A 23,256-nucleotide genomic window follows, 5' to 3' on the forward strand; every position below is an offset into this window, starting at 1 on the left:
GGTGTTGGCATTTTGGCAGAAAGTTAAAGGGACCTCTGGTGACCAAGATGTCATCCTTTGGTGGGAATTGTTTGTTGTAAACACGTATTGGTGCAATCCTAGTGGACTTGGAGACAAGGTGTTTCTACCCAGCAAAAAATAAGTAGGTTGGAAAATTAAGAGTTGAAAGGGAGTGTTTAGCATCTATGTAATAAGAACACGCAGAGCTGTGGTGATAGAATATTTTCTCTTTGTACAGTAGTAATTATAACATTTACTTTCCTTAAACTATGAGGAAAATTATTTAAATTCTAAATGGCAAAAATCAATACTTCATTCTGTTTACAATCACTTATTCAAGTGGTCAAGATCGCGCCTGGTAATTGGCTAAGGCCTTAAGGAAATTGACGAGGGCTTTGCTGAAATCCAAGAGAAAATTTAAAACTTTATATTTAAGTCGAAGTAAGAAACAAATGAATTTTGTAAAACTGTTAGAGATAAGAGTAAACAAGATGAAGATATGCATGTTCTCAAGGAGCTTAAAATCATGTGTGCCCAGAGTAAGCAGACGTACTCAGAAAGATGAGGGCAACATCAAAACTGCCACAAAGGATTAACAGGAATCAACAGAGCTGTCTGAGGGGAGCTTTAGAGAAGAGTGTTCTAAGAAGAGGGTGTATAATGAACAAGACTCAGAGATCTGAGTGATTAAAAATATCAGTTAAGAGGGGGCCAGCCCGGTGGAGTAGTGGTTAAGTTTGCACGCTCCACTTCGGCAACCTGGGGTTCGAAGGTTCGAATCCTGGGCACGGACCTACACACTGCTTATCAAGCCATGCTGTGGCAGGCGTCCCACATATAAAGTAGAAGAAGATAGGCACAGATCTTAGCTCAGGGCCAATCTTCCTCAGCAAAAAGAGGAAGATTAGCAGGGGATGTTCACTCAGGGCTAATCTTCCTCAAAAAAAAAGAAAAAAGACATAAGTTAAGGAAAATATAGCCTAAGAAGGTAAGTGAATGTCATCCATCTGTCCAAGCGTGTTCATCACAATGGTCATTCATTTAAACATTTATTAAGTGATGACTATACTATGCACCAGGCGTGATTTTAGATGCTTAAAATAGAATTGTAAGGAGGATTGACAGTTGTTGGCCTGCTAAAGTTAACAGTCCAAGAAAATACTGGGAACCATCAGCCCATTGCTTGGTTAAAAGAAATATGAAATATGCATAAAATGGAATAGTGTACAGAAATTTAAAAGATAATAAAGATGATTAATTGATATAAAAAGATGTTTTTTACATATTGTTGAATGAAAGGGAAAGTAGCTACAAAACATGTGTCTTTTTATCTGTTTTTTTGGTGTGTATCCCCTACTAAAATGTAAGCTTTGTGAAGAAGATGAGGAACTTTGGACAATTCATTGACTAGGAAGGCAGGAAGGATGATGAGGAATGTTGACAGTGCTTACTTCTGAGGGATGGAATTGAAGTGTATCTCTTTTATATGGTTTTCTGTTTTGCATGGATTTTCTACATGAGTATATATTATTTTATAATCAGATAAAATAATTTATTGCCATAAAATTACTAACTTTTTTAACACTGCAATGACAAAATGCAAGAATATTTTCAATTAACTTCTGGTTGGGTCATCCATTCTTTCATGCTAAATTCTGTCAATCAGATAATCTGGAAGGTTTCATTCAGTATCATATATGTGCTTGGTCCACAGAGAAAATAAATAGGCAGAATTAGACTCCTATTTAAGAAATAAATAGGGAGAAAAAGACAAAAAGTTCTCTCTTCCTTCAAAGAGTTTATTATCTGGTGGGATACGCAAGTTATCTGTGTAAGTCTTAATTCCCCTATCCATCAAATGTAGAGCCTTTGGGAGGATTGGAAAGAATATGTAATACATGTGGGCACTGCGCCTGACACATAGTAGGCTCTTAAAAATTGTCACTACTGTTATTCAGACAGTGGGTTGCAGAGCATTCATCAGGGGTTGAGAAAGAAAGAAGTCAAAAACTTAGCAAGGGAACATCGCCTTGACAGAAGAGAAAGGAGAGAGAAGGCATTCCAGCAAGTAATAGACACAGCTATTGTCTGGGGAAAGAGGGGAGTGGAGGCCAGGCTGATTGAGACTAGCCTGGCAGGAGCTTGTGACCTGTGATGGGATGGGAGGGACAGACAGACAGAAATGGCATTGGATGGGCAAGGTTAAGGCTCGTTATAGAGGCCCTGAATGCTCGTTTGCATTGGAATATATATTGTTTCCAATTTAATTTTGCATCTATTGATCACCTCCTGGTTAAAAGGCAGAGATAGACAGAAACAGAAGTGAAATGTATTACCTGCCCCCAAGAAGCTTACACCCCACGTTGGAAATTGTATTTCCTGGTAGAGCAAAACCTACTTGATAAAAATGTATCTAAAGGTGGTGCACAGGTCGGGTTGGCAGGAGAAGGGCTGGACGCATGACAAATTCCATTTTCCATTCTCACAACTATGCAAAATTTCTAGTTCCTTCCCTGAGAGATTATAGTGATACTCACCTGTACCCTCTCCCTCCAGCCCTCCCTGGGTTGATAAAACCTTTCTGGCCACATCTGCATCTCACTGATTTTTGTGAGCTTGGTTCCAGGTATGTATGTAGCTGGTCAGTCATTATTAGTTGAATCATGAAAAAATGAATGAAAGAATACAGTGTGTACCTTATAACTAGAGATATTTCTAAAGTTAATATATAAACATATATTAATGCTACATTGGTGGTATATAATATCGTGTTTTCCTGAATGGTACATAAACAACCAGAACGTGATTATTTGTCGCTTTAAATATTTAATTCATGGGAAACGGAGTGGTTTTATAGGGAGTGAGAATATGAGTATGAACAAAATTTTTCCTTAATTTTCCCTTCAGGCACCCACTCTTTCTCCCCCTCTCCTACTGACATCCAAGGGTTTGGGGCACACCAGAGCTCCCTATCCTGGAGGAAATTTATCAGATGGAACAGTTCACACCAAAGTAATAGACCTTAAATAATTTACTCTTCCCTGAAGTCTTTGTCATATAAAAGAAGATTCAAAAGGGATGATTTCAAAGAATAGAATTTCAGGCCCACTGATACTCGGAAGAAAGAGAACTTTTTGAGTAAGAAAGTGCCTCCCAGAGGTCCTCACTCTCCAGCCAGGGGCTGACAGTGAGGGAAGGTGACGATGGCACCTTCCTGCAGCTCACAGGGAACCTATTTTTTTTAAGTGCCTCTGTCCGGTTCTGCATACTTTTCTCTCTAGAGTCAGTAATAATTAGAATGCAGAGGAAATCAGCTTGGAGAATTTTAACTTATTAACTAAGACTGCTTTTCTGAGCTACACATTCTTTTATACAAAATTGAGTATTTCTTCCTATTATAAAATCACCTGGTTGTATGATATGTTAACTAAAATTGATAAATTGATCTCTTTTCAACTTTCAAGTTTCACTTCCCGCCCCCACAAAAAAAGAGGCACTTAAAAGGCCAATTACATTAAAATATTTCTTTAAAAACTGTATTGACATATGGTTTACAGTTAAATAATGATAAATTGATAGAGGTGGAGTGGTGATAAACGAACTTATATTTGTTGCAAGTATTTAATTTTACAGTGGAAAATTGCTCCAGAAAAAAACCTCTCTTAAAACACGACCTATTTAATTTTACCGCTTATGGTTCATTGTTTTCATGTGATCAAAAAGGAAATATTCTCTGTAAATTAAAACCTCTAGTTAAATGCTTTGTGAATCAATTGGTATGCGATTCATTTTCTTCAGGTGGCAGTGAGGGTTAAAGGAAGGTGATTACAGCAAAGGATGAAAGGTTTCCTGGTTTGGATATTTTTCCATGCTTCTGGCAGCAAGCTTGCAATAAAAAGAATGATTTTTATGAGAATGTGATTATTCACAGCAAGACTAGAGTTGGTGTCACTATGAAAAATTCTTCTTTAGTAGACACTCTCAGCAGGAATAATAGATCTAAAAGAAAGGCAACAGGAGTTACAAAGAACACTGTTGCCAGTGACAAATTATGTTTGCAGAATGACGAGCAAACCCATTGAAAACTGGGAAATCGCTTTAGCTGTAAATCAAAGACTTGTTCTTAGGAGTGCTTCTGACTTGACATTCAAAAGAGTGGCATTTATATTAGATATGTGCTGAGTTGTCTTTTTTGTGAGGTTCTGAATTATTATTTTGTACAATGTCAGCTTTTAATCTTTTAATACTTTAAGTTACACAATACAATTAAAACTATGTATGATGTTTTAGTGGTAGAATTGTATAATACAATGTGACAATTTATCAAACACTGATGCGCTGCCCCACTTTGTATTTGAAGATGTATGTATAACGTTTGCACTGGTTCCTACGCAAATTTGTAAAATGCCTTATCTTTTATTAGCTGAACCGTAAATGAAGCTGTGGATTTGAGCATAAGCCATTTGTGTATAATATCATGTGGTAGGGGTATAGAATGCACTGAAATACATTGTGCCATTGCACAAAACGTAACTTAATAAAAGATGGATCTTGTAGGGTTAGATATTAGGTATTCGCTGTATGCTTAACTTCTTAAAAAGTAAGATGTGCTAATATCATGAGATCAACTGCAATGTATGCCATAATTATCAACTAAATTAATCCATTACATTTAGAGACACAGTGCGGAACAATTTTAAATAAGCCTATTTTGTTTTAAAAGCTTATTTTCAATTCTTTCTGGCTTTCATTAGTAAGCCTTTCTTTTCCTCACCCTAAGGTTGAGAGTATGAATAAAGACAAATATACTTAATATAATCATGTGGTAAAGAAGGTATTCATGGGGAGAAAGAAGGCACTCGAAGTGGAACTGACATATCATATTTATTAACACTGTCCTTCTCACCAAGAAGGAGCTATCTTCATGTACTTCCTTTGGGATTCTCAGAGTGACAGGCTAAAGTGACATTATCAAGACATCTTACTTTTAATGAGTACGTTTTAAAAGGAATGAATATTATAAGAAAATATGGAAATTAAAAGATATTTGCATCTTTTAACTATTATTAATCATAAGCTTGAGAGTGCTGTAAATTTTTATTGTGATCTTAAACATTTACCATAACTTTGTACATATATGAATACATAGCTTAAGCACTTCAATTTATCTTTTGCCTCAATATGACATCTTCAGGTACTTTCACTAGAGATTTTAGTCTCTAAATATTTTCTGAATGTTTATCTAAACAGAATCAGATTGAAATATTGGGTTGATTGAAGTAGCTAATATCTTACCTGTGTTGAAACTGCTGGAATTCAAATCTTGGGTTTCGAATATAAGTACCTACGTCTCTACTTAATGTAAACATAATTCTAGTAAACTATCTCCCTCATTTAGGTAATCCCTACAGGATATTGTAACATTAAATATATTAAAATACCATTTTTTAAGTAAGAAATAATAGTTATTAGCAGCATGTGTCTCTACAAGTTGCATCTTATTACAAATCCCAAAAATAGATGTTAAAATTCCTCTTATCATTTTCTGAGATTTGAAATTCTGGGTTTTTGTCCCCATTGCCTTCTCTAGTCGTGTCTTCCTGTTCCTATCAAAACAGGAATATTTAAATACTGACTTCTAATATGCATTGGCGCCCAGCTATGCTGAGTAGATAGTTTAGAGTGGGAATTTAAAGATAAATTTGTCCAAGTATGTTTTAATTCCTTAATTTGCATTTCCCAAAATTGTCCAACAGAACGAGGCAAATTTCAAAATCTCCCTTTGTTCTTAACGTCCTGTGTCTTAGCCGTGGATAAGCCCCACTCTTTTCTTCTGCAGGAAGCGCTGTGGTGGGAAAGCGAGGCCAATCGGAAGGTCATGAGTACGCCCCAGACAGGCATGACAGGTCCTTCCAGCCGAACACCAGACTTGAGGGGCTGTGAACTGCACCCCCTCCCTTCCTGCATGGCCTGTACTGCGGGCTTGCCGCCAGTCCACGATGATGGGCACAAGGGCACGGCCGCGTTTAAGCTCTTTATTACATCCATTTGAGAGTGCAGGGAGGGCTTTGACACACCTTTAGAAAGCACGTTGCAATCATGTTATTCCACCTCAGTAAGTATAAATACACAGCATGTCGATTGGACAGTCTCCTTTATACAGAGAGAAATATACAAGTAAAAACCTGGCTCCTGCAAATTGGCTAACTCATGGACAGAATTTCCTAACCAGAATCTGATGTACTGAATCTAATCGTCAGTGAATTAGAAGCAAGGTCCTTCATGTCTTCCCCGTCAACTGGCTTGTTTATCCACCACCCCTTCCGCCTGCGTAGAACTTCTGAATCACAGAGAATCTCTAGGGATGACCTTCGTTACCTTATTTTTCCAAAGAAGTTATAAAAACATCTAGGGAGTCCGGAGTTATTTCCAAAGGCCGCTATGGAAATCATTCTCTGAAAATCTGTGTCACTCACATACTGGTCACCCTGTCATGCCTTCAGTATGGTTTAGATTCCTGTAAGCAAGAGGGGAGTGTACACCAATCCACAGGGGCTGTCTTGCTGATCCCTTATCAAAATACAGCTTTCAGACAATTTGTGTTAGTTTGTCCCTAAAGTACTGGAAATACTGCTGTACTCTGTGTAACTAAACAATTTCATGTTGACAAATGAAAGGAAAACTTCTTTCTAGAAACCCGTAGATGTCTGAGGTATCCAGCAAGTGTCTCTGTTGTTCAGTGGGGAGGTCAGAGCAGTGGCTGTAATTGCTTAATGAGAGATAGGAGGGGACAGGGAACCCAACGACCAATTCCTCTGCCTTGGCCAAGGCCAGCTGGTCTCAATAGGCACACCGATGTAAAGACAATGAAAATAGCTCCTTCTCTAATGACTCTTTTTTTCCTACCATTTTTACTCTATGAAGGAAGGTATTGAAACAATTAGTTGGCAGTATGGTGTTAGTTTTCTCACGGTAAATTTGGAAAATGGAGCAAATCTAGCCTCCATCAGCAGAATTCCGGCTTGTGTAACTCAATTTCTGCAAAGACACATTTGTAATATTTTCATATTGTTCCCTTTCATAACATGCAGGCTGCCTCAAAGTCATCTTGGAGTCTCTGTTTATTCAAAGACTTCAGGTTTACTGGGAGTTTGTGTTTCTAGTGTCAGGTTCAGAGGTATAGGGCCTCAGCGTGCTGGCTATTACGTCACTTTGCTTGGCACAGATAATAAGACCCATTGTAACTGTCTTAATTTTTTTTATTAATTTTCCTAAACTAACTTGAATGGTATGGTATATTTTTACATAATTATGGTACAAGTGAAAGGCTTGGGGGAAAAGTACAACCACTACAGTATCAAAGCAGAATAAATATTTGCAGAAAAATTCTGCCATAACTTAATATTTTGCATATGAGCCCGTGTACAAAATCTGTTATTCCTGGGGCTTGGTCCAAAAGAACATGTCTGTGGCCCGGCCCTGGAAGGCCAGAGATGATGATGGATCTGAAAAAGGTCCGCTTGAGTTGCAATGCCAAGAATAATGACAGAAGGGACCAAAAAGGCAGGATAACAGTGCAACTGGAGTTCTGAAAGCGAATGTGCCTTTGCCGCATGGCGGTGAGGTCACACCCCATGTGGCTTTTTTCATCTTCCCAAGACCAGAGCTGGTATTCGGCTGCTTCATGTGCTGGCACTTTTCCCCAGCCATCCATGACAGCGTTTTATAATCCAGCCCCACAAGTGCTTAGATGTCTGTGAGGTGAGGGCCAGTAGTAACTGAAGCTTGCTAATTTTATTTATTTTACTCCTCTGTGAAGCACAGGCCATGGAACATAAAGGGAAGCCAGGCGAGGGTAAACTTTGGTCATTTGGTTTGTGATGTTTGTCTGACAGATGCTTGTAGGAGCCTGTCATGTAGAACAGAGGTTTGCAGACTAGCACCTGTGGGCTCAACTCTGTGCCTCTCTAATCGTTGCCGTCTTCCCTCATCAACTCCTCTACCATGACTGTGGACAAATCCTTGTTCCTGGGCCTCAAACCTCCTGCTTAGGACATGCGGTGTCAAAGTCATGCTGACACCTATGCTCTCACCACCTACAATTACGCTCTGTACCCTCCACCCCTGGCAAAGACCCACTCACCACAATGGCTCTCCTTCCAGGACCATTTCCCTCTGCAGTGCCAATCATTTAAAGGCCTGGTGGTGAGATGAGGGGCCTGTGGTGACAAACACTGGGCACAGCTAGCAGTGGGGCAGACAGAGGGGAGGATATGTGTTGGAACTGGAGTCCCCTAAGCTGAAAACCACTGAAAGGCCACAAAGGAACTAGGTCATGGCCAACACATGGAGTGGGTAGTTGTCTGCGTCATGTGAAATTGAGGGAGCCTAGGAAGAAACAGGGAATTGGGGGTCTTAGTACTGACCTTACGTTATGGAACCTTTCTGTCTTCATTTTTCATATCTGTTAAGTGGCTATAACATAAAATACTATTTTGTTTTCACTGTAAATAACACTAATTCAACTCAACAAGAAATAGGAGTCTGTGTGAGTGAGAGAAACCGTGTGCCTGCCTCTGCAGAACTCCACAGAATTTTGAGAAAGGACTCCAACTGAAGGAGTTTGCCATTGCTTTGGGGAAAAAGAAACCCACTCTTGGAGAGATGCCAAGTGTCAGTTTAGGACACTCTGGTGACAGGTGTCAAGGGTGGTGTATCCCTGGTCTTTCAGCACCCTTTAAAAGAAAGGGACTGACCTCAGGGTGGGAACAGTGGACCATATATCAAAGCAATATCTAAGTTCCATCATCAATTGTAAAATTTTCCTAGTGAGGGGTAATCACATCTTTGCCTACACTGGCCTGACTCGTCCTTCGAATCTGTCTGTGCTATGTGGATATATATGAAAATTGGTTAAATGAAAATATGAATTATATATTCATCCAGTATTGACTTGATACTGAGCCTTTATGCAAAAATGTTGCTGGTTTTGACATCCGTTTGGAAAGCCATTAACAAAAAACAACTCTTTGCCCACCTCTTGATCCCCTTCCAGCTCCCACACCAATTCTTGCATCTGTAATTTAGGGAGTAAAAGGAGTAGTATCTTCCAGAGCCTTCCCTCTCACTTTTCTCGGAGCTGCTCACTAGCTCCACAGAGTTCCTTTGCATCTCAAAATCAGGGGTATTTCCTAGAGAGAATGACAACTTGCCAAATAAGTGCCACCTTCCCCAACCCCTACCCCACAGCCATTCCAAAGTAGGAGGCCGGCATTGACAGCCTGGGACCAAAAAAGCACTGTTTTCTTTGTGTTAGCACAGCTCAGTGATTGTGAACTCTCTCTAGCAGTCCACCGTTCAGCTGTGTATTTGATTGCATTCATCACAAAAGCAATAGGGGCCATGCTGTCTGTCCCTCCCTGATGCAGCAAAATGTAATTTCAGATTTTCAGACCTCTGCAGCCCCCTGGGACTAAGTAGAGTTCAGTCATTCAGCGGGAGGATGCTCTTTAGATTCTGGGGAGGTTCTGCAGCATTTACCACAACTGTAATCACCTGTGTAGCCAGTTAATTAACTCCTGTCTTTCCTGCTGACTGTACGTGCCTTGAGGGCAGGGACTGGTAACTGGATGCTACTTCCAAGGCAAAGCCAACTCCTTGCTGTCACCTGCCAGCCCATGCAACCATGCAACTCTTCCCCTCGCTTGCTCAGGGCCTTTGAGCTTGTTCTTTCCTTTGCCCACAAGGTTGTTTCCCCAGACTGCCCCACAGCATTGCATAATCTCCTTGCCTGCTGTATTTTTTTCTCCGTAGCACTTATCACAGTCTAACATATTATACATTTTGCATGTTTTCTTGTTTGGGTGTCTCCCCTACTAGAACGTTAGTTCCAAGAGGGTAAGGAAGGATTTTTGTCTGTTAAGTGGTATGTCCTTAGCATCTAGAACAGTACCTAGAACACAGTAACCCCTTAATAAATAACCAGATACATGAATGAATAAATGACCACCTTTCTCAGCTAAGGCGCCCATTAGCCAGCACGGATGGGCGTTGAGTGCAGAATCTGCCAGGCGTCGAGGGAGTCGCTACCCCTACCCAGCTGAGGCCCCAGACCAGACACCGATACACATTAGGGTCCCTTGGGCATCTCAAGGCTCAACAGGACAGCTTAATACATAAAATATGCTGAACTGGCTGAACTGGCCATGGTGGTTCCTGGACCTGTGACGGCTGCCCCAAGACTTGGATTCGGTCATAACTTGAACTCGTTAAAACCCCATCACATGCTTTTTGGAAGTTCATTTCAAAAGTACATTTCAGCACATTCAGTCTTTTGGAATAGAAACTTATTTTCCCATGGAATTCTATATGTTCTGCACTCTTTGTATTAAGCACCAAATTAGGGTTTTTAGGAATATATTCTGGCACCTGGAAATAGAGGGACTTCCATTCTTCTGCGTTTACAGATTTTTCCAGGGGGGTTTTAAACTTTGCTGTTGTTTCAATGGGTCCAGAGTCCCTTCTGCTCCCTGCCCTCAGTTATCTAATTTTCAGGGTTTAAAACAAATTTGGAAACTAAAAACAACCAAGTCCAGAAAGCAAAAATGAAAACCTAAATTTAGGCTCTTAAGAAGACAAGCAAAAAGCTTGATGGCTTCTGAAAAGTGGGAGAAGGCGAGTCTCATCGCCCTGGAAGAGACAGAATTTAAGGACATCACAGTGCAAGGACCTGCAGTTTCTAATTCAAGAGTAAATACACTTAGCACAAGTGCACACACTGCACAGCTCTGCCGCGAAATGTTATTCCAGTATCTTAATAGTCTCCATTCTTTGACAAAGTTTTTAAAAGGTAAGCATCAAGATAGTCATATTATAGCTTCTCATTAAAATTTTTAAAAAGTTTATTTCCCAAAGCATTTATTTATACCGTTATTTGTAAATTCATACAAAGACTTATACGTAATGAATCTTCGGTATGTATCTTATCCATTCAAAGTTCATGCAAGATAGTATTTTTCTATTGTTAAGTGAAATGAGCAACAATTCCAAAAACACATTTTACGTAGACATTTTAATGATTTCTCTTTTATTCCTAAAGGTGCTAATTAGGCCCTTCAAAAAATGCTCTTGATGTTTAAATCTATTTTCATTAAAGTCATTCTATAAAAATTCTCGCGATAAAGAACTAGGCTCTCTCTGTTGCCACCACACCAGACTTCTCTTTAATCAAATCACTGTGAAGTGAGTCTGGGATCTGCAGGTAAAAGCTTGAAGCTGTTGACACTTAATTAGAGCTCCCCAAGACGTTGAACAATGCTTCAGATGAGGGCCTCAGCCTGGGAGCAAAACGTCTTAACTAAAGCTAGCAGGAGACGACAAATACAGGATGTGGACGGACAATAGGAACAATGGAGTCATTAACAGTCAAGAGAAGATAGCTGACTTCTCTGTTGGTAATGGAGATTTACCATCTCATCAGTTTAAGAAAAGCCTCTTAACACTCTGCTTTTCCAAAGGATTCTTCCCACCCCTAGAGTTAACCAAGTGACTCTAGGTCAGCTTGGATTTCTTGAATTAAATCCTTTTTAGTATGTCGTTTCCGCCTCCTCTCTGTACTTTCTCCCAAGAGAGAAAAATCCTCCATTGTCGTCGTATATGGCTTTTTTTCGTTTGTTTTTTTTTGGGGGGGGTGGAGTTTGGAGGATGGTATCATTTTTTGAGTTTTTGTTTTGTTTCCTATGCTAACTGTGCACCCTAAAAAAAAAAGGTCATTTACCAACAGCGTAAAAATTTTATTTCTGGCTAGATAAATGGCAGAATTTTCTACTCATGATTTAGTAACTCTTTAAACCCGGAATACATACGTTGTTGAAAAAAAAACACAACAATCATTCATCTTCCAAAATACGATTAATTTAATAACTCTGAGAAGTTCCCAACCACGTTTTCCAGGAATGACCTGTTTTGAAAATGTTAAATTCACAGTCGGCATGTGAGGCCTCCCGGACCAGCTTTTCCTTTTTTCTTATCTGAGGTTATAGACCTCGGGAGAGCAGGACGGGTTACAAGGTCAAAGTCTTTTCCTCCTTGGAACTTGCTGCTTGCTGGGCGAGGGTTGCCTGGAAAATAGATGCTTTAGAGGAGAGGTTGGGGGGTCACGATTTTAATTCTGTTAAGCAACAGCTGGTTTGAGTTTCTTTCCACTTCTATCTCCTGCTCCTTTCCTCACAAATCCATGGAGAGAAAAGAATTTGTTTAGAAGGAACTGGCCCCAGGAAAATGCACCTTCTCTTACTGTGGCGGTTGACGTGTGTCACCTTTGTTATGAATCGAATGTTAAGCGCTAGAGGGATAGGCTTGATTTTCTAAAATTAACTATATAGGAAACATGACCGGAGCTTTATGACTAAAGAACCTTTTAAAATACAGGATGCATGGCTGGGAATTTCTTTTAATAATATTTTTTAACTAAAACTTTTAATGGAAATAAGCATAATAAAGGCCCCGGGGGTATCTGGAGCCTGACTGCAAAAAGCATCATGAGTGAAATAGTAAAGAATGCCAAGAGCGAGTGACTTGTTTCTGGACTGGAGACCTTGTCCATCTCTGACTTGGTATGCCTTGATTCGTTCGACAAATGTTTATCGAATGCCTGCTCTTCCCAGAGCTATGCCAAGGGCTGGGCACACAGCTGTAAGATGGAGAGGTGCCCGCATGCAAACAGGTGCATAAACATGAACTCGGTGCAATAAAGCTTTAGCCCACCATTAGGATCTCCTATTCTAAACAATTGACACATGGTTTGGAATTTAAAAGTCAAGTCTGTTCAAATAACATTATTCTATAATAAACCTACAAACCCAATACTTAAAATGAATATGTAATAATAGTGAAACAGTAAAAAAGTAAAAAGAAAAATTAAAACCACCACATGGTTTGATTATTTTTATTTAGGTTTTGGAGTCTCCCATGGTTTTTTCCTCCTATACACGTGAGCACGCGCACACAGAATAAAACTTACATCTCTCAAATCAATGGCAAACCAGTAACAGATTTTTTGTCTGGGCTCCTCAGCACACTGGCCTCAGGCTGTGTTGCTGTGTGGCTCAACAGCAATCAGAGGTCATAATTTCATTGGCAGTTAGCATCAGGTTTAATTTTTCTAGCATGTTACATTTACCGAAATGTCTGGTTTCAGTTATACTTAGGCATTGACTGAATCAGCTCAGAGCAGCATGATGTCTTCAGGTACCTGAGGTTTATGGAACACATCTGCTAATTGTTTTCAATCACTTTCCTTTCTAAACACAAAAACGTGTTTTCTGAAGGGGAATAACAGTAGTCGTTAATGACATTGCTCCTTTCCTACATTAAAAGAAGACCCGAAATAGGGAAAAATGTCAATTTAACAAGACTGCCACCTACTGATTGACGTAGTTGAAAAACACTCCAATTAAAGTGGTGGGGGTTTTTTAATAGCTGTATGTGGTTTTGCAAAAAAAAAATGTAGCTGCTTTTTGAAAATTAACGTGTATCATTTTAATTACGTTTTAGGAATGTGACCAAGTTCATATAGATGATGTCTCTTCAGATGATAATGGGCAAGACCTAAGGTGAGCAAATGTGATGTGGTTGTCTCCGTTTTATAGGTGAATTGCTCGGCTAATTAAGATGAACTTTCTGTTTGGTTAACTGTGGGCTTCTCTTGCGTCTAAATAGCACGTATAACTTTGGAACAGATGGCTTTCCCGCTGCAGCCACCAGTGCTAATTTATGCTTGGCAACCGGTGTGCGGGGCGGTGTGGACTGGATGAGAAAGTTGGCCTTTCGCTACAGACGAGTAAAAGAGATCTACAACACCTACAAAAATAATGTTGGAGGCAAGTGACGCTCCCCAGTATCTCGGTGGGTTAGTTAAGACGGTCTAGATAACGTTCCCCAAGTACCACCCACTTTTGCAGCACGCTTTTTTGGATATGATAGCTTTTTTTAAAGCAGTTTCATTGAACCAGTGATTATTCTGCGGTGATTAAGTGACAGAAATATTAGACGAGAGCCAGCTGTCCTGGCCAGTCTGGTCTAGTCCCAGCTCCATGACTTAGCAGGAGTGGTGTGACCTGGAGTAAGTTTCTTGACCTCTCTGACGTTCAGTTGTCCTTCCGATAAAGTAGGATTAAGAGCCCTTGCCCAAATGACTTGAGATGAATTGTAAAGCTCCTTCTCCTGGGTTTTGATTGTGGTTGAAAATGGCTTTAGCATAAAAGGGAATATATTGACTTAATAATGAAACGTTTGGGGTGGGGTGGGGTGTTGGTTTCCAGCATGGCTAAATCCAGATGCTCAAATGATACGATCAGGAATCTCTGGCCTGTATTTTCCTTGGCATAGGAGTCGTTCTAGGTCAGTACCTCCCAAAAGGTGGCAGAGATGACCACCGGTAGATCCAGGCTGGTATTCTACGAGTTTAACAGCTCACGGGGTTAGGAAAACATTTTTCCCAATAGATTCCACAAACGTTCCAAGACTGACTTTTGCTGGTCAAGCCATGGTCGTACACCCACCCTGGGAGCCTGAGTGTAGGGTCGGCTCTGCCCAGACTACATGGTTAGAGGAATGGGTGCGAGTAGGCTGTAGAAAAAGAAGCGATGACTTCTGTAACCAGAACAAGGGATGCTAGGAGTGCAAAAACAATAGATGTTCCCTACAGTACTAAATAAATCGTTGTCAAATAAACAATAACGTGAAAAATTACTTAGTGTACTGTAAAGCTTGAGGGTGGTGTTAGTGGTATTAAATGTTTGTGATTTATAAAGTCGAGAGGACGCATTGGTAAGGATGAACTACTGTTCATCATGTGCTTTTTCAATTCACAGGTCTGCTTGGTCCGGCCAAGAGGGAAGCCTGGCTGCAACTGAGGGCCGAGATTGAAGCCCTGACAGACTCCTGGTTGACACTGGCCCTCAAAGCACTCACACTCATTCACTCCCGGTAAGCGCTCCGAGTCACAGCGTGGTGCCTTTGCTGGAACATGGGCTCTGCTCGTGCTTGCCCATTTTGGAGGTTCTTTCTCGACATTTTTTTTCCTTTCTATTCTCATAGGACGAACTGTGTGAATATTTTAGTAACAACTACTCAGCTCATCCCAGCATTGGCCAAAGTCCTGCTGTATGGATTAGGAATCGTATTTCCAATAGAAAATATTTACAGCGCAACGAAAATAGGTGAGCCGCTTTTTTTTTTTTAATGATCAGCCCTTCTCGTTCAGCCTTATAAAAATGAAAGGCAGTAAATAAGACCTTCTTTCAGAATGCTAAATGTCAGAAAACTAGTAGAATAATTTAACCAATTTTATTGTCAAAATTCGCTTTAAACATCCAGAGAAATATAAAGTTATAATCCATGTTGTTAAACTCAGAAAATTTTACTTTACTAGCTAATATTAAGACCTATGCATTTTAGATATAGTCAACTTAGCATTAGTTCTGAATTGTCATCTTATTTTTATTCTTTTAGGCAACATCAACAAAAATCTTATAAGCTAAAACAAGCAGTAATACAGAGCTACACAAAGTAGAAATGAAACAACTCTAATAACAGCTTTCTTTATTATTCCTGGAACTATTTTTATTTTTTTTAATTCAGTATGTATAAACAGTTGAGTGCCTATTTTTGTTATGGGGATACAAAAAAAAATTAAGTTCTTGCAAGAAGGAAACATAGTTGAAGAAAGACTGTGAGATTCAGTTAGAATATAAACCAAGACAGAATAAAAGTGGAATCAAAACAAGACATGGCTCTTGTTCTTAGAGAATTCACTGTCTGGCAGGGGAAGCAGACATGTAAAGAACACAAGTATGATAGAGAAGTATGCAAATGATCATTTATCTGGTATTTACTAGATGCCGAGAACTGTACTAAGCATTTTACATATTAAAATCGACCTTCACAACCTTTCCATTTTACAAATGAGGAAACTAAAGCTCAGAGACTTAAGTAAATTGTTCAAGTTAATAGCTAGTAAAGATAAAGGTCAGGGCTGGCCTGGTGGTGTAGTGTTTAAGTTTGCACGCTCTGCTTTGGCAGCCCAGGGTTCACAGGTTCAAATCCTGGGCGTGTACCTAGCACTGCTTGTCAAGACATGCTATGGTGGCATCCCACATAAAATAGAGGAAGATTGGCACAGGTGTTAGCTCAGCAACAATCTTCTTCACACACATACACAAAATAAATTTAAAAATATTAAAGTGTAAATTAAAAAAAAAAATAAGGGTCAAACTAGGTCTGATTCCGAGGCCCAAACACCTTTCCAGCCTCTAGGGTGCCCACCACTAAGTGCCTGAATGTGCACGTGAATAAGGAAGCATTCACTCTCACCCAGGAGGAGGCAGGGGGCAAGGGTCAGTGAAAGCTAAGGGGAAGAAATGCCATCTGAGCTGGAGATGGAACGGTAAATAAGAGTTTACTGGGCAGATGGGCCAGTGAGAGCAAAGAGACAGGAATTACAATGTGTTCCTGCTGAGGAACTCATGAGTGGTCCCGGGTGACTAGTGAGCCACGCTCATGGGAAGCTTAAGCTGGAAAGGTAGACTTGGATCTACTCATAAATGGCTTTGCATGTCACCCTAAGTGAGATGAATGTTATTTTAGTGAGGCCTGCAGAAGGGGGTGAGTATCCTAGTAGGTGAGAAAAAGGTGGTTGCTAGCTGCTCAACTCCATCTAAAGACAAAGGGCCAAAAATGGAATCGTGTAGGTCTAACTCTCCAACTGAGTACACTTTTATACTTCTCCTTCAAAGCACTTACTTGATAATCACTAAAATGTATAATTATTCATAGTCTGAATTCCCACCAGACTGTAATATCCTTGATGATGGAGTCTGTCTGGCTCATTGTTGTAGCTCCAGTGCCCAGCACATAGTAGGTGCTCAATCACTGTTTGTTGAATGAAATGTATGACTAACTGGTTGGTTATTCTGAGCAAGGCTGACACAGAGGTTTCTTTTAGGCAGTTGGGTCAGTAATGACCCTATTAACTGATGGGGAAATCAGGTTTGATGGGAAAGACAGAGATTTGATCTTATCAATGTTGAATTTGAAGAGCCTATGGGATATTCAGTTAGCCCTGTCAAGTTGGAAATATCTGGAGTACTTATAATATTCCAATACTTATAAAATGAAAGGAATATACCAAACAGAATGGAATTCCTAGTAGTTCAATATAATCAGAATTTTTATATGTTCTCATGTTCTATAAAATAGCAATCAGCTTACATAGGTGTTTATGCTATCAATAAAGGGGCATCATACTGTGTTTTGTAAACAGGGATCCACAGTAGAGGTTTATTAGTGTATGAAAAAACAATTTCCAAAGAAGCATATCGTACAGAAGGGGTGGTAGGCAACTTCCCAGAAGGAAAGTACAAGTGGCAATTACACGTCATGCATGTTGAACTTTAATCCCGAATAATTTGAAAGTGTTAGCATAATAGGAAATTATAATAACAATTGAGTAAGTATTAAATATTTTTTAAAGGGCATTTTGTTTGCAATACTGGGCCTTAATTTTTTTTAAAACAGAATAAGAATTAGAATTTTAAAAAGTATGGTGATAGAAATTATCTTAAAACCAGTGGTGGGATCACTTTTCTATGATATTTTTAATAAGGAAAGTAGAGATTGAAACTCCTGTAGTTATTGCTAATTTTGCCATCAAATGAAATGTAATTTGGAGATCAATGTGGAAAACCCAGGAATTTTCCTTGTAGGCAAATGGCCAAGTTATAGGAAGAGATGACGGGTGGCTCATTTAGCAGAGCCATGATGTTCTTTCAGACAAAATGGATTCATCAAAATGAAAACTTCATATAACACCTCTAATTAACTTCTAAAAGTGGCTTCAGTTTCTTAATATTTATTGTGGAAGATTTCTGTATGACTCAAAATTCACAGCGAAGCCCATTGGAGATAGTATATAGATGAGAATTCCTTTGTCCGCCGCCACTTCCCCCTTAAATAACATCGAGTTCACCTTCCTCTTTCCATGAAAAGGAAATTTTGCAAAAACACATAAACTTTCCCCTGTAAGGAGGGAAAAAAAGTTTCAGGACATCTAAGTTTTGGGTTGTATATTTTTGCAGTGAAACCTACACTTTCTATTTGTTTCTTAAAGTGATTTAATATTTCACAGTTTAGTGGGCAACTAAAGCAGCATTGAAATGACATCCTTTGAATAAGCCTGGCCCTATTTCATTCCGTCAGATGCAAACGAGAGATTTTAGTGCAAAATACAAATATAAAGCAGACATTTGTTTAAGCAAACAAGCAATTTGTTCGTGTGTATATCTGATCCTTATTTGAAAGGGGTGCAGGCCCCGCTCAGCCATTCACATTTGAAAACTATAAACTGTCCCATTGTCCATTAAAATGACCCTATTGGCAGCCCAGGACTTGGAACACCAGTTTCTTCTCTAAGAAGCAACAATGGCTGCATTAACTGCGCGGATGTGCTGACAGTGTAGCTGCCACGGGAGCCCAAACTAAGTCCTGACGTGGGAAAGATAATAGAAAGATAAAGGTATTCTGTTACCTGTATCCCACTTTTCCTCTAGGAAGGTGCTTTATTGAAAATTAGATGCCTGGGTAAGGCAAGCGTGATCTCTCTGTAGTTCCCCAAATGGCCTGACATTTATTTCAAAAACAGTTTTTATGAGAATATTTCTGGTAAACACATTAGGCTTTGGAGGTTCTTTAATTCAAATAGAATTCCAACTTGAAAATGAAGGAATAAACTCATTCCAATGTTTGATTTCTCTTGCTATAACAAAACCAGGCCCAATTTTTTTCATCCTTCCCAATAGCCTTTGGATCAGATATTATTTTCAGAATTTGATATATCATAAAACATTTTTTAAATCAAGTTAAAATATGTTGCCAGAATTGCACGCCTTTGTTGAGTGTCAAGTTGTAGGGAAAAGGTAATACTGTGAAACAGTACTTTTTCCCCCAAATACTGTACTGTGATCAAGGAGATCCTACTTTTTAATAAATGAGTCCTTGGGAAAAGAAGATTGAAATTGTCAATTTCCAAGGGAGAGGACAGCACATGGCTAATTAATTTACGATTTTTAATTTATCATGCTGTTCCACATACTACCCAAATGGTATATAGAAGTACTCTTCTCCTACTTCCCACAGGGAGGAGAGAGTTGAATCAGAAGCCTGAAGAAAGCATTTTATATAAAAGGTTCAAGAGCTATAGTACCGAGTTACCCAGACTTTACATTTCTCATAATTTATCTTTGTCCATTAGGAAAGGAAAGCTGTTTTGAGAGGATAATTCAAAGGTTTGGAAGAAAAGTGGTGTATGTTGTTATAGGAGACGGTGTGGAAGAAGAACAAGGAGCAAAAAAGGTGAGTGTTCCTAGATGGCGTCTAGTCCCATTAATTTTTCTTAATCCTCAAAATTCTCATCACAGGATCATTTAAACAAGTGCCATTTCTCTGAAGCGTTATGAATGTGTTCAGAACTGTAAACACTGAAAAATGGCAGAGGAGAATTAAATATGATCTTTTTGAAAAGTGGGTACACAACTTCAAGGGTCATGGATGGTTGGTCTTCCCAGAATGTAGACTTTGGGTGCTTAGAAAAGAAGGCTTAGTGCTGTAGCCATCATCCAGAACAGGAATAACACAGATGCCATGCTCATGCTAACATGCCCCTTTCTCCACCCATGGCAGACATTGCCAGGTGATTAAAACTTTGTTACCTGAGCCTAGATGCAGCCTAAGAACCTTCTAAACATCCTTCCGAACAAGACTCTACCAGTTGGTGAGAGCTGGCTTGCAAGATTAGAACTATTTGCTGCTACAGAGTAGAGCACGGTGCCTTCTTTTGTCACGAGGTCAGCACCTTGCCTCTCTCAGGACACTCAGAAAGGAGGAAGGGAGCAGACCCAACTGGAGGTCCCTTGATTCTCGGTTTGTCCATCCATCATACCTCTTCTGAATCCCTGTACATGTAATTCCTTCAATTCCCTTAGCAAAAGCTTTGTCATTAATGCGTTTCATTGCATTTTTAAAAGGGGAAGGGGACCACATTCCTTAGCCTGGCGCTCAAGGTCTTCACAACCTGGTAACAACCTACCTTTCCAATCCTTGTCACTCCTGTGCCTTAACATTGCAGTCACATTAGTCTGCTTACTTCCTTTGGCCGTGCCGGGCCCTGCTTCCCTGCTGTTGCCCCTTCTTGGAATGCCCTTCTCCCCAATGCCCTACTGTCATATTCATTTTCCAAAATCCAGCTCATGTACCACCTTTTCTATTTCTCTTGTTTGTAAGAACTGAATCTAGTAGCACTCACTTATACTTTAATTGGAGACGCTGTTGTAGTAGGTGGGATTCTTGAGCCACACAGCCTGGATTTGAATCAGCTCTGCCGCTTACCGGTTGTGTTTGAACAAATTGCTTAACCCCTCTCTTTCTCTTTCTTTACCTATAAATGGGGATAACAGTAGCACCCAGCTCACTGGGCTATTGTAAGGATTAGATTTAGTCAAGATATGTAAAACCCATAAAACAGAGTGTGATACGTATAAAATGTTCAACGAATGGTAACCATTGTTATTAATTATTTGTGTACGTGCCTGTTTCAGCAGGAAAATGTGAGCTCCAGAGAAGTAGGGATCTTGTTTTGCTTGGATTGTTGTTTGAAACTCTGCCTTCAAATTTTTTCTTTGACTCCCTAAGTCTTGACACAGTCGTACTCTATAAATATTTCTTAAATTGAAGAGCACTGAATATTGTCTGCTATTAACCCATGGGATAAGTTTCCCTTCCCTTCCCCACACACTCACTCATAGAGATCACTATATTTCCATAAAGGATGCAACTATTCAGTTTGTCCAGTATATACCAGAAATGGCATAACAAAGTCACCAGATCAGAGATGCAGCATTAAGCATGACACGTGGCCAGCCTTCTTAGAGAGTCTAAAGATGACTTAACTTGCCTTCAGTGCCTCTGAATTCCAATAAAAGCATAGAAGCTGACCCTAATTCTATAAGTAATAGATTATTTCACTTACACCCATAGGTACACAATGTGCCCAGGATTACAGGCTCCCCAAGTGTGATGGGTACTGGTGGAAACCCACACACACTTCAGATCCACTAGAGCTTGCTGCTAAGCATTTGCCATTTAAGCACTAGTTCTGACATTTCAGCTTCACCAGTGGCCAACTGCCATTGTCATTAGTACATCTGTTGGCCCTGTGGGCTGTCTTCATAAAATAAAATCTTTCCAGACTAAATTAGAGTACGCCAAACTCAACCCTGGGGAGTTAGAGAGAACGTTTGGTGGGAATCCAGACTCAAGTCTTTTTCCTGGGAAGCGTCTAGAATCCCCATGCCATTCCTAGACAGGACCTCCTAGCGTCTAGGCGGGCATGGAATAGATTTGCACCTCTGAGCAGTGTAGAATTAAGGAGCAGCATTTCATGCCAATGTGGCCCAGGGCCAAGGTGTGAATCTGTCCTCCAGGCTGGTCCTTCTCCCTCTTGTATTCACTGAGAAGTTTTAATTTCAGGAGAGTGTTGCCAAAATTTGGCTTTCTAGCTTGTGGTAGGCAGAAGGATGCTTATGAAAGTGATGACTTAAAATGCAGGGAACAGAGGTGCAGTCCTTTGGGCCCTAGCAAGGTTTCTGTGGGTGAGTCCATCCTAACCCTTTCTGAGAGGGATATTTCTCAGATGTTTGGCATGGGTGAACACAACATGGAAAAACTAAAGGAATTCTTGGCTTGATGTTAGAATTGAAAGTAGTAATAGGACTAAGTATTTGCTCTCTTTGAAGAACAGTTAAAATTGTTTCCACTGTTTATCTTTGGACATGTTATTCTTTTTATTTGGGACACGCGCACACACACACAGCCATACCAGAAAGAATTAGACAGCTGCCTGCAAAGAACATGTTCTTTGAATTTTTTTGACTGTGAATGAGTATTCCTAGACTCAACTTTCTGTTTTGATTTCATGCAAGGAATGTATGTAGTAAGAATCCAACAGTATCTGTTATGTACAAACTCTTTGCACCTTGAGACCTACCAGTGTGGGAACTCTGACAAAACTGTGACCAGGAGTTATAAGACTATTTATGTATGTATGTAAAATGCACAGATTTTTCAGAAGGTTCAAATTCCTGATAATCTTGCCTAAGATTCAGATGTCATCAAGCTATCGTCTAGAGTGACAAACTGACCATTCCTTTCTTATATTCTGCATAGCCTTTATAGGTTAACTATAAAGGTTAACTAGTTATAGGTTAACTAGTATTTAAATAGCAGTACTTGGTACATGAGTGAAGAGACAAGGATCTAATAATTTGCAGTAGATAATGAGTATCTTTAAAGTGGAGTTCTACACAAAAATAGAGAACATTTAACATTTAACTTAGAAATATTTAATTTAGGGTGAAAAGATTACAATTCAGCAGTATCCCATTTTGAAAACTATATATAAAAATTAAAACTACAGAAATAAATTGAGATGGTTATCCATCCTATAGAACGATTAATAATCATAATAAGTAACAATGGCTATCAATTATAAAGCCTTATTTCCCAGACACTCTTAGTTACTTCCTATCCATTATCTCATTAAACCCTCACAATTCTATGAGGATGGAGTCCTTAGACCCATTTTATAGATGAGAAAACTGAAGCACAGGAAGGCCAATAATTTGGCCAAGCTCACACAGCTAGAATTAGGATTTGAAGCCAGTTATATCCGTGAGATTTAGCACAAAGTTCGTTCAAATTATAAGCTTTATTTACATATCTTAAATATGATTTGATTTACAAAAAAGAATTTTCATGCTTATTTTTAAATTATTAGAAGTGTGCAGTGTTTGTTTCTTCCCTTTTGGGAGGTAAATATAATTATATGAGTTCTTTTTCTCCTAATTTTACATTCATGATTAAAATTTTAAAAACAAGTCATTAATTCTGATATATAATTTAGTTCATGAGAATTTTAGATTATTAAATAAAATTAATAGTGAACGAGTGAAGTTCTGCAACTTTGAGCCCTAAAATGTTTTATAAAATCAAAACATTTAGCATTTCTTCTAAATCGATTTTAACCATTTAGTCTCTCCTAGTTTCCTGTGTTCTTTTAAAAGTCTAGTGCCACAGTCTCCTCTTTTCCCTGTAGAGATGGCTTTCATCTCCCTAAGTGATGTTCTTTTGCTAGAGGTAGTTACT

At 39.3% G+C, this 23,256-nt stretch overlaps 1 protein-coding gene across 15 annotated transcripts in view; it reads left to right on the forward strand.

The window, feature by feature from the left end:
- EYA1 (EYA transcriptional coactivator and phosphatase 1) overlaps positions 1-23,256 on the forward strand; it is a 328,098-nt gene that overhangs the window by 295,457 nt on the left and 9,385 nt on the right. For all 15 annotated transcript variants that reach the window (XM_070481088.1, XM_070481087.1, XM_070481090.1 and 12 more), the window contains 5 exons: positions 13,555-13,613; positions 13,720-13,880; positions 14,874-14,988; positions 15,100-15,221; positions 19,310-19,410. In XM_070481088.1, coding sequence (XP_070337189.1) covers positions 13,555-13,613; positions 13,720-13,880; positions 14,874-14,988; positions 15,100-15,221; positions 19,310-19,410 — 558 coding nt within the window. The remainder of the gene's footprint in view (positions 1-13,554; positions 13,614-13,719; positions 13,881-14,873; positions 14,989-15,099; positions 15,222-19,309; positions 19,411-23,256) is intronic.

Source organism: Equus asinus, chromosome 12, assembly GCF_041296235.1.
Source record: "Equus asinus isolate D_3611 breed Donkey chromosome 12, EquAss-T2T_v2, whole genome shotgun sequence".
NCBI classification, from domain to species: Eukaryota; Metazoa; Chordata; class Mammalia; order Perissodactyla; family Equidae; genus Equus; species Equus asinus.